The 12614-nt window shown below is 36.3% G+C and overlaps 1 protein-coding gene across 2 annotated transcripts in view; it reads left to right on the top strand.

Annotated features, from left to right (window-relative positions):
- The window catches only part of EXOC4 (exocyst complex component 4), an 804494-nt gene that overhangs the window by 115518 nt on the left and 676362 nt on the right, over positions 1-12614 (top strand). For both annotated transcript variants that reach the window (XM_003813456.3, XM_063606101.1), the window contains exon 7: positions 5598-5772. In XM_003813456.3, the coding sequence (XP_003813504.2) occupies positions 5598-5772 (175 nt within the window). The remainder of the gene's footprint in view (positions 1-5597; positions 5773-12614) is intronic.

Consider the following 12614-nt stretch of genomic DNA (forward strand, 5'->3'; position numbering starts at 1 on the left):
TAGTGCAGATTTACATCCTGTTTATGTGAATGATTCCTAATCTCTTTTATTCTTTGCTGCATCAGAGGAGCGTCGTCTTCCTTTCTCCTTTTCTTTTTAAAGGAGTGTACGTGCTGGTGAGGGACAACATATGATTGACTTTGGTTTCTTTTTCCTTATTAGTCATTCACTGCTTATCCCACTACTGAGTTCCACTCAATGATCCACTGAAACCCTTCTTGTCAAGGTCACTGGGGACCTTAAGTTGTAAATTTCTCTCTCTTAGCCTTACCATAGCCTTTGACTCTGCTGGTATTCTCTTCTCTTTGGTCCTCTGCAATGTTCCCTGGCTTCCTTCTTCCTCTCTAGTTACTTTCTAACCATCTTTTTAATGATACTCTTTCCTGGAGTGTTGGTCCTGGACCTCACTTGCTTTTCTTATTCTGCATATTATCCCCGAGTGATCTCATCTCCTCAAATATTTATCACATTTAAAATTTCCAGTATCATTCTCTCTGCTGAGCTCCAGACTTGCATATCTGACTCCCTAAGGATATAACACCTTAAACTTAACATATCCAGATAAAAACCCAGCATCTCTCCTTCTACTAGATTTCCTTTTTTTTTTTTTTTTTTTTGAGACGGAGTTTCGCTCTTATTGCCCAGGCTGGAGTGCAATGGCGCAATTTGGCTCACCCAACCTTCGCCTGCCGGGTTCAAGCGATTCTTCTGCCTCAGCCTCCCGAGTAGCTGGGATTACAGGCATGCGCCACGACGCCCAGCTAATTTTGTACTTTTAGTAGAGATGGGGTTTCTCCATGTTGGTCAGGCTCCCGACCTCAGGTGATCCGCCACCTCGGCCTCCCGAAGTGCTGGGATTACAGGCGTGAGCCACCGTGCCTGGCCTCCTTCCAGATTTCTAATTTCACTTTAATTCTCTCTCTCCCCCCGCCCACCCTCCCCCCCAAAAGCATAAACCAAAGAGTATCTGAGACAGGTCTCAATCAGTTTAGGAAGTTTATTTTGCCAAGGTTAAAGACGCAGCCATGACATAGCCTCAGGTCCTTACGAAATGTGCCCAAGGTGGTCAGGGCACAGCTAGTTTTTTAATTTTAATTTTAATTTTTATATTTTTATTTTATACATTTTCGGGAGGCATGAGACATCAACCAGTATGTGTAAAATATACATTGGTTTCGTCCGGAAAGGTGGGGCAAGTCAAGCGAGGAGGGGCTTCTGGGTCATAGATAGATAGAGACAAACAGTTGCATTCTTTTGAGTTTCTGATTAGCCTTTCCAAAGGAAGCAATCAGATACAAATTAATCTCAGTGACCAGAGAGATGACGTTAAGTTCTGTCTGTTCTTTGTCCATGAGGAATTTCCGTGTGGACAACATGTGAGGGAGGTATGTAGCTTTTTAAAAAAATCTTGGTAGCTATTTTTTTAAGGACTAGAATGGGAGGCAGGTTTGCACTAAGCAGTTCCCAGCTTGACTTTTCCCTTTGGCTTAGTGATTTTGGGGTCGCAAGATTTATTTTCCTTTCACACAGGAAAGGTAACCATTCTCCTCAGTGTTGCTCAAGCCAGAAATTTAGACGAAGGAAACTTGAACCTTTCCCTGTCTTTAGAATTGTACCATTACCTCAGCTAGTTCTGTGCATTTTCTAATTCAATTTTTCCAGCAGTGTTGTGAGTCTCTTAGAACAGTTATTAATTAATACTTTCACTTTGCAGACGGGGACACTTGGAGAAGCTGGGAGAATTTTTTTCATAACGAAAGATGTAGGAAGTGTCAGTGCTGGTAAAGAATGGAAATCTATTGTTTCTTACATGTTACTTAAGAAGGAGAAAGAAAAAACCAAGTGAACTAAAAGAGAAAAGTTGATGTCCTCCTGGTAGTAAGAATGTAAAGGAATCAGCTTTCACAACACCTCGCTTTTTGAGATGCCAGGTTTCATTTTTCACTGTTTTATGTATTTCCTCTTCAGTGCTAGAGAGGTGTTGGATCTTCACTCTCCCCACTCACAGCCATAGCTGCTGTTCTTTTAACAGCTAATTGAGGTATAATTCACTGCTGCACGATTCACCTATTGAAAGTATACAATTCATTGGTTTTTAGTACATTCATAGAGTTTTGCAACCGTCACCACTATCTGGTTCCAGCACGTTTATGTCCTCCCTAAAACAAATCCCGTATACTTATCAGTCAGTTCCCACCCACCCCCAGCCTAAGTAACCACTAATATATTTTGTGTCTCTATAAATTTGCCTATCCTGAATATTTTATATAACTATAATCGTATAGTATATGGTCTTCTGTGACCTTTTTTCACTTACCATAGTAATTTCAAGGTTAATTCCAGTTGTACCATGTATTAGTACTTCATTCCTTTTTGTGGCCAAATAATATTCTATTGTATGAATATACCGCATTTTATCCATTTATCAGTTGATGGATATTTGGATTGTTTCCACCTTTGGGTTGTTGCGCATAACACTGCTAAGGACATTTGTGTACAAGGTTTTGTGTGCACGTATGTTTTCATTTCTCTTGGGCATATAGCTAGGAATGGAATCACTGGCTCCATATGGTAACTATGTTTAATGTCTTGAGGAACTGCCAAACTGTTTTCCAAAGCGGCTGCACCATTTTACATTCCCACTGGCACTGTTTGAGAGTTCCAATTTCTCTGCATCCTTACTGATACTTTTTATTGCTTTTGTTTTTGATTGTAACCATCCTAGTGGACCGAAATTCTAGCTCATTGTGATTTTGATTTGCATATCTCTGATGGCTAAAGATGTTAAGCATCTTTTTGTTTGCTTATTGGCCATTCATATATTTTCTTTGGAGCAATGGATATTTAAATCCTTTGTCCATTTTTAAGTTCAGTTGTCTTTTTATTATGAGTGTAAGATTTTAGATTTGTCTTTTATCAGATTAATGATTTACAAATATTTTCTCTCATTTTGTGTATTGCCTTTTTACTTTCTTGATGATATCATTTGAAGCACAAACATTTTAAATTTTGGTGTCAGAGCTGTGGGTTTTATGAAATAATGTGACACCGTTGTGCTTCGGTAAGGCGGAAGAGAGCTTTCCTCTCGTTAAAATGGCTGGAGGTCTCAAAAAAGGTAGAGCTGCAAGTTCCTAGCTACTATTACACCTCCTTTCCTTCCTCCCTGTGTAGCCTGTCCTGTGGCTATGATGGCCACACTATAGGAACAGGCCTGTTTTGGCTTTGAGCCTCCAGGAGTGGCAGAAACTGGAACTGTGTCAGCATTTTATTAAGAGATTGCTATTTCCAAGATGTTAATAGATACTGTGAATCTCATCTTACACCTCTATTCTCTACTGGGTTTTTTTTTTCTCTAAATGTAGCGCTGTTCCTGGCTGCTGAGCAGCTCTTGTCCTTGACTGACAGGCAAGGTATGCAGTTGTGGCACTCATTGGCCCTGGAGATAACCAGATAACAGCACTCCTAACAAGAGGAGCCACTTTTCTGTTAAAACTTTGCTGCTGGTTCACAATCCTGTATCTAGAACTTCATGCCATTGGGGCATTAGACACCAGTGTGCCTCAGGCATCTGAATGTCATGGATCAATATGGTTTCAAACCATATTTTGAATACCCCAATATTTACCTTAACATACATTAAGTTTTAATTTTCTCCGGTAAGGACATTTGGCAACATAACTGCCATTCATGGCAGAAAATAAGATTTTCCTATCAAGAGAGTACAAAAGATATAATGTTAAATAAATTTACCTTTGTGAAGAGTCAATATATTATTCATACTTTGCTATCCACCACTCAAAAACATATTACAGTCTGTAGATTCATATTTGAGAACTACAGTCTTACATACCTAGGATAAATCTTTGTTGGAAAAGGAGAACCTTCACTTAATCAGGTATTTACTGATTAAGTTACTGATCTGTATGATGCCAGATACCAGTTTTATACCGATTATTTCCCTGCACCACATTAAGTGTTTCAGTTGGTATGTTTAGACACGTTTCTGTATTTTGTATGTATCTTTGCTAATATTTGAGTAGTTCTTCAGTAACACAGATGAGAAAGAAGAATTATTTTAGATATATATGAGTATAAATATGAATTTGACCTTTAAGGATTAAAAAGAATCATCAATCAAAAGGTAGAATGGCTTCTATTTATAAATACAATGTGTAACTTCTGGATTATATATGTATAGTCTAGGCTGGGAGTACTACATAAATTCTATTGATTTTGTCTCATCTGAATTACAATGTCAAATAGATACTAGGGTTTTACCATAAGATAGTTATGGGCTGTCTCATTGTCACATTAATTACAATAATTAGGCAGTAAAGAAGCCATAGGAATAGATAATATGTTGTACGTTTGGATGAGATTGTAGTTATAACCCCTTATTTATGGTAATAAAACCTTGTTAATTGACACTGCTGACAAGCTCTTTTGCTTTCCTTTTCAACTTTCCAAGTTGGTTTATCAGTCTATTTAGGAATTACAAGCTGAGAGCCACAAAATATACAATAAAGCTCACATTGCAAGATTTTCTGTACTTGTTCATGCTATACACATTAAATTCATTCAGCAGTATTTGCTAATTATTGTTCTAAGTGCTCTTAAGTATTCAGAGATGTATAAAGCAGTGCCTACTCTGAAAGATTAATAATGGAGAAGTGAGGTAATGACTGACATTTATTGAGCAGCATATGTGAGGCTCATGTGATAAGTTCCTTAAAAGCAGACAAAAGAGTATACAAGTTCAGAGGAAGAAAAGATGATTCCAGGCCTGTGTGATCATTGAAACTATAAGTCTCAGTGGTAGAGGAATTACTTCGCATCTATGCCATAAATCTTTGAGCTATCTATTCTAGAGCTGTAGTGAAAGGTAGGTGGCTAAATGTACTGACATGGAAATCAACTTTTGTTCTAGGCTTAGCTGCACTGCAACCTTATTTTGTGTCCTTGAGTATATAAAATTGATGTAATAATATGTGTCCAGCATATCTCACTGTGATGAATGAGATAATGTGGATGCCTGAGCTTCTCCCTGTGGTGAAAGTCAGATTGCTTGGCAGGTGTATGTTTTTTTTTTTTCAGGCAACTCAGGCTGTACATTTGGATGGTAGTAAGCATAGCTTTCCATGACTAAATGGATTAATATCCTTATCAAAGTGTCTAATTTATTGCTAGGGAATAGCATATTCTGTGTAACATCTGAGCTGTTGTCTGAAAAAATTACATGAATTCCTTGGAGAAGCTGCCTGTATGAATACATAGTAGTAGTATTGTAATCCGTGAACTATGTTAAAAAGGCAACATATGTTTATTGAGATGCTATTGCTGGTTTAGGGGCTTTACAATTGGTTTTAAAATTCTTACATCATTTACATGTTATAGCAGAGGAAACTGAGGCTTAGATAAGTTTTTGGAAGTTGCTTAGATAATACAGTTGTTTGAATTCACATCTGCTGAAATCGAACGTTAATGCTGTTTACATTGTAGAATGCTACTTTAGTTTGATGTTTTTCTTGCAGGTCACTGTAAGCCATTTATCTGCGTGTACGTATGTGTAAATGTTATTTATTTGTTTATGCCACTAGGTTGCTTCTAGAACTGCTGGAGTTACTGTTTGACAAGTTTAATGCTGTAGCCGCTGCACACTCTGTGGTCCTGGGATACCTGCAGGACACTGTAGTGACTCCACTGACTCAGCAGGAAGATATCAAACTGTATGATATGGCAGATGTATGGGTGAAGATCCAAGATGTTCTACAGGTAAGAGCCTTTTACAAAGGGTGTCATCTTGATTCAGAGTAACAGTTTAGAATAACAACAACAACAGCAACAACAAGCCACCTAAAACATTATCTTAAGAGTCATAAACAGGGTGAGAGAAAGTAATGCTTGCATTTGAATGTGATGTTGCTGATGGCATTAACTTCTACCATCTTCAAAAAACTTTTTAACGGGCTGTGTGCAGTGGCTCATTCCTGTAATCCCAGTACTTTGGGAGGCCAAGGCGGGTGGATCACCTGAGGTCAGGAGTCTGAGACCAGTCTGGCCAACATGGTGAAACCTTGTCTCTACTAAAAATACAAAAATTAGCTGGGCATGGTGGCGGGTGCCTGTAATCTCAGTTACTCGGGAGGCTGAGGCAGGAGAGTTGCTTGAACTCGGGAGGCAGAGTTTGCAGTGAGCCATTGCACCACTGCACTCCAGCCTGGGTAACAGAGTGAGACTCCATCTAAACAAAAAAAACCTTTTAACAGACTTCTTTTTTTTTTGGCAGACTTTAAAAATAGAAGCATATTCTCAATATGTATAGTGTCTGGCTTTCTGTTGTAGTATACTTTACTTAACTGGAATTAGTCATATATTAAGGTAAAAAACATTAAAATATTCTTAAGCATTATTTTATAAACATGTACATAGCTTAATTTTGTTGACTATTTCCTTACAGTCAACTTTTGCATATATTGGGTTACATGACAGAACAAGAGCTTATTTTGAGAGATGAGAATAGATCTGTGAGGTATAAATGTATCACTTTGCTTGATTTGTTGAAGATTAGAGGAATAATATTATTCTTTGGTATGATGCTGCTGAAATGATATTTAGAAATTGTATTATACTTTTTCTCCATGTGTGAGCAAAATATATTTGATTTAGCCAGATGGAAATTAGAAATATAATTAAGAGTTAGCTGAAGCAAGCTTTGACATAACTAAATAGAAGTAACTTAGTTAGATAGTTTCTGCTAATATGAAAAAAATTAAGTATACGTGGGGGATTGGAAAATGGAACTGTGTAGGAATGAAATTACTTGCATGGCAAATAAGAGTCTTTGCAGAAAAAAGTAAATCATGAATGTAAATTATAGTCATTTTTTAGAATGTAGACATGCTCTTGGTGGATTGAATGATTGATTCCTGGTTTTTCATTCATTAGACAACTTTTGGTACAGTGTATATGCTTTACTGGTGGTTCAGTAGAAATAATATTGGTTGAAACTTTTTACTGCTTTGTCAATTGCCATGCCTGTAGTACATGCTTGGTGAATATTTTTGTATTGAATAAAATATCTTTATGGGTTGGAGGCTGGTTATTTAACATTTTGCATGTTGATATGTTTATCCGTCTTATGTAAATAATGTGTGCCTTTCGTATCCATGTTTAAGTATGAAATAATAGATTCTAAAGCTAGATAAAAAATAATTAGAAATAGGGACTTCTGTTTCTCATATTGATGAAGTTACCTTTTGCTGTAAGCAACTTAGGTAGTCAGCACAGTCAACTGAGAAAAAAGAACACACTAGGTGAGCTTTACCTTCACCCCTGCATCTTCCTTGTGAATACTTTCCAAACTATTAGCCCTTTGGTCAGATATGAAGCTGTGTACACCACAAGGCTTGGCAGGAAACAACTACTGTGGGACTGTGAGCTGAATGAAGATTTCAGAAGTTGGAAACTTCTCAGCAGTGTTGGAGCTCAGACCAGCCAGTGTGGGGAAAGCTTGCTGAACATACTGTGCTTTCAGCTGTGACCTCAGAAAGGTCACACCTTATGAGTAGGGCTATTCTAGGAGTAGAAGACAGGCTACTGTAGATCTCATACAGCAAAGCCCCAAACCAAGCCTCTATTTTATCATCTTGATCCACCTGTAAATTTATTGTCTGATAGAACAAAACTCTCTCTAAAGTAAGACAACATAATTCAGTTTCTCAATAACAAAGCACCCGCAATGTCTAGCATAGAATTATTATGCTTGTTAAAAAGCAGGAAAATGTGACTCTTAACCAGAGTGAAAAAGTTGATAGAAATAAATATCTAAAATGAAAAATCCACCAGGGAGTGGTGGCTCACGCCTGTAATCTCAGCACTTTGGGAGGCTGAGGTAGGTGGACCATTTGAGGGCAGGAGTTCAAGACCAGCCTGACCAAAATGGTGAAACCCTGTCTCTACTAAAAATACAAAAAAAATTAGCTGGGCGTGGTGGCAGGCACCTGTAATCCCAGCTACTCAGGAAGCTGAGGCAGCAGAATTGCTTGAACCCAGGAGGTGGAGGTTGCAGTGAGCCAAGATTGTGCCTCTGCACTGCAGCCTGGGTGACAGTGTGAGACTCAATCTCAAATAAATAAATAAATAAATAAATAAAATGAAAAATTCACCAGATGGATTTAGCTGCAGATAACATACTGTGGAAGAAAGGATCAGTGAATTTGAGGATAGATCAATGTAAACCATCCAAATCAAAGCACAGAGAAAAAATAGACAAAAGGAAAATGAACAAAGCTATAATATCTTCAAGGATATTATGCAGCTTAACAATTATGTGGTTTACAGGTACAGAAGGAGAGAGGACAGAGAGATTGGGGTAGAAAAATATCAGGAGAAATGGTGACCAAAAAGTTTTGAAATTTGTTGAGAAACATAAACCCACAGATGCAAGAAACGTAACAAATCCCAAGCAAGATAAACACAAAGAAAATCAACACATACGCACATTATGAAAACCAAAGAAAAAATTCTTAAAAATAGCCAGAGGAAGAAAGACACATTGCCTACAAGCAAACAGTGATAAAAATTATCAGTGACATCTCATCAGAAACAATGCAAGCCAGAAGTCAATGTATGTCAATCTAAGAATGTTGAAAAGAAACAAAAATTGTCAATCTAGAATTTTGTATTACCGAAAATATTCTTTAAAATGAAGCTGAAATAGAGACATTTTCAAATGAACTAAAACTTAAAGAATTTGTCACCACTAGACTTTCACTTAAAGAAATGTTATAGAAAGTTTTTCAGCCACGCGCGATGGCTCATGCCTGTAATCCCAGCACTTTGGGAACCTGAGGCGGGTGGATCACGAGGTCAGGAGTTCAAGACCAGCCTGGCCAAGATGGTGAAACCCTGTCTCTATGAAAAATACAAAAAAATTAACTGGGTGTGGTGTCTGGCGCCTGTAATCCCAGCTACTCCGGAAGCTGAGGCAGAGAATTGCTTGAACTGGGGAGGTGGAGGTTGTAGTGAGCTGTGATCGCGCCACTGTACTACAGCCTGGGCGGCAGAGTGAGACTCCATCTCAAAAAAAAAAAAAAAGAGTTTTTCAGGCTGAAGGAAAATAATACCAGATGGTAACTTAGATCTACAGAAAAAAAGTAAATAGGGCCAGAAATGGTGAATATGTGGACAAAAAAAAAAAAAAATGCTTTTCCCCCCCACATTTCTTGATTTATTTTTATTTAAAGAATTTTTAAAATTTCTAAGTCAAAAACAATCATAGTGTATGTGGGTTTTATAATATATTTTGGAAGGCAATATATGACAATAATTACACAAAAGATGGGAGTAGGGTAAATGATACTATGCTGTTGTGAATTTCTTATATAATTCATGAAGAGGTATAATGTTTAGGGTAGCCTATGATAAGTTAAGGATGCATATTTCAATCCCTAGAGCAAACATTAAAATTCTAAGATAGATACATAGCTAAGAAGCCAGTTGAGGGGATAAAATTGAACAGTGAATAAATATTTGATTAATCCAGAAGAAAGGAAAGGAGGAAAAAGAACAAGGAAGAAAGAAACGATAAAAAACAAAGATAGGATGAATAGAACCCAAAAGCAACATGATAGACTTAGCACCAACCATATCAATAATTACATTAGACATAAATCGACCAGATACTCCAGTTGAAAGACAGAGATCATACTGGATTTAAAAAAAACCAAGACCCAACCATGCTGTTTCAAGAGATGCATTTTATGATATTTTATTACTTTAAAATTTTTAAAATAATTTTAAAATTGTAGAAAAGTTGTGAGAATAAGAATAGTACAAAGAGCCATATACCTCTTTATTTGGATTCAGCTGTTCTTAACGTTTTACCACTTTTTTCCTGTTTTCTCTGTGTATATATGGACACACACATGCATTTTTCTTTGAAAAATGGGCAGCAAGTTATCTACTCTGCTGTCTATATTCTTGTTTTGTTAACTGACCCAGTAATGTTCTATATAGCAGTATTTTTGCCCCTCCAGTAGAGAAACCAGTTTAGAATCAGGTGTTTCATTTAGTTGTCTTTAAACTTGAACATTTATAGTCTTTTTTTTCTCTTTTCTGATAGTGGCACTTTTGAAAAATATGTATCTCTCCCCTTTTAATACAAGTTTGTCATTTTGGGTTTAAAAGATACACTTTAAACATAAAATTAAACGTATGAGAATGGAAAGAGATAACCATGAAATACTAATAAAAATAGCTAGTATTACACAAATACATCAGACATTTTTAGAATATATAAATGTAATTATTTGTATCATACTACTATGACATTTAAAACTTGAATACATCAAGGCCTAGATAGTATGTTATGGACTATGTAATTTTACTTATGGCAAGGTCATAAAATACTTTGTGAATAAGTTTTTATGACCCCCCCCATCTTTGGCTTTTACTTATGTTCTGAACTGAAAACAATTATTAAATCTGTTAGGATCCTATTTAGAATACTACCATGAGGAATTAGTTATGATAATAAACAAAGTAAGATATCATGTCTTCCCTAACTCTGCTTACTTTGTAATTGTCAGATGTATATAATTCCTGTACGGCTGAAAACGAAACCCATTATTTCATAATAAAGATGATTGTAATGAACTAAGCAACTTTAAATTCCATCAGTTATTAACAGGTGAAATTTACAGATTAAAAATAGGTTTTTCTGGCATATTAAATGAGTTATACGTTTCATACATGTAGTTTCAAATGAGTGATTTGGCCACATGTTCTCACTCATAGGTGGGAATTGAACAATGAGAACACTTGTTCACAGGAAGGGGAACATCACATACCAGAGCCTGTTGTGGGGTGGGGGGATGGGGGAGGGATAGCATTAGGAGATATACCTAATGTAAATGACGAGTTAATGGGTGCAGCACACCAACATGTCACATGTATACATATGTAACAAACCTGCACGTTGTGCACATGTACCCTAGAACTTAAAGTATAATAAAAATAAAATAAAATAAAATAAAATAAAATGAGTGATTTGGGGATTCTGTCTTTAAGTTACGGAATGAGTTGTTTAAACAGCTTTATTGAAATATAATTTACATGCTATAAAGTTTACCTATTTAAAGTATAGATTTCAGTGGTTTTTTAATTATATTTATGGAGTTGTACAACCATCACAATCATATCATTTTAGAACATTTTCATCTATGCCAAAAGAAACCTTGTATCTATTAGCAGTCACTCCTCATATCCCACTCCCTTTACCTCTAGGCCTAGCCTGTTAGGTACTGATCTACTTTTTGGAAATGACTTATTTTTATCATAGATCTATGATCTTTATTTTTTTATTTTTCTAAAATATGGGTCCTTGGAAATTTTATAGTTTAAGAGAAAGTAGACAAGATGAATTTAAGACACTAAAAGAGGTATCAATTATGTGTTATATCTCTCAGAAACTTGTAGTCTCCACATTAATTATACACTTGGCAGTGCTGTTGCTGTTCCACGTTAATGCATACATGTACCAATGGCATAAGCTATTTGACAGAGAAAGAACATAGAACTGAAACCGTTCTAATGAAAGGTGAGAGGTCTGACATAGAAATAACATTTTATTTCATGTATTTTGTTTAATTGCTCTGAAGCCAAGATATGGCAGTGTTCTTTGCATTTTTGCTTGCTTTCTCTTTCCGCACTTTTCTTCGCCTCTTAACTATCTACTTTTCTGCCCTTATCTTTTTTCTTAAGCATGTTGTGGAAGAATGGCCTTAGTCATGACTTGAGTTAATCTGTTGATTGTTTCTTAACTATCTATTCTACTCATCTTTATTATTGCCCTATAAATTTGAGCATAGAGCATTTTTGAATAAGAGGTTCATATAAATATTTTAATTTGTAATTGCTATGCAATAAAAATTGTTATATAACTTTTAAATTATTTTTAGATTTCCATGTTTTCTAGTTCTCTCAGAATTCTTTCAGGTTATACAGTACTGAGTAATATTAAGCTATATACCCATCAATAAACTAGATGGCTAATGGCACAGACACACAGACAGACTAATGTTGCTGAATGTAAGAAGAGTAGTAGATGTAATATGTAATGTTATTATTCTGAGACATGTTGAATGGCCCAAGAAAGGTTTTGGAGATTGATGATGAGTTGATCCTTGGAGGATTTGTAGAGGTAGAGGAGATGGGAAATGGCACTCCAGGCAGGTGGAAAGGCTCATGAGATAGTATTTGCAAGTGGCAAAAAAGGAATGAATAGACAAGGATATTCAGGGATAGGTAAGAAGAAGAGTTTAGCATAACTGAAGGTTTATTTTGTGGATCTGATGAAAAGCTTGGATAGGTAGATTTGGGTGCAGGTTGTGAAAACCTGTTAGGGTTATCTAAGTGGTTTGTGATTTATCTTTACAGTAATAGTTTCTGAACCTGGTTACACATTTGACTTATCTAGGGATTGATTCTTAGCTCCATCTCACACCTTATGAATGACAGTCACTGTGGATAAGGACTACATTCTGTTTTTCAGCTCCTAAGGTGATTCTGATATATTTGTTTAGGATCTTGTATTTGGAAGTCTTTGTGTTGGG

This window comes from Pan paniscus, chromosome 6 (genome assembly GCF_029289425.2).
Source record: "Pan paniscus chromosome 6, NHGRI_mPanPan1-v2.0_pri, whole genome shotgun sequence".
NCBI lineage: Eukaryota > Metazoa > Chordata > Mammalia > Primates > Hominidae > Pan > Pan paniscus.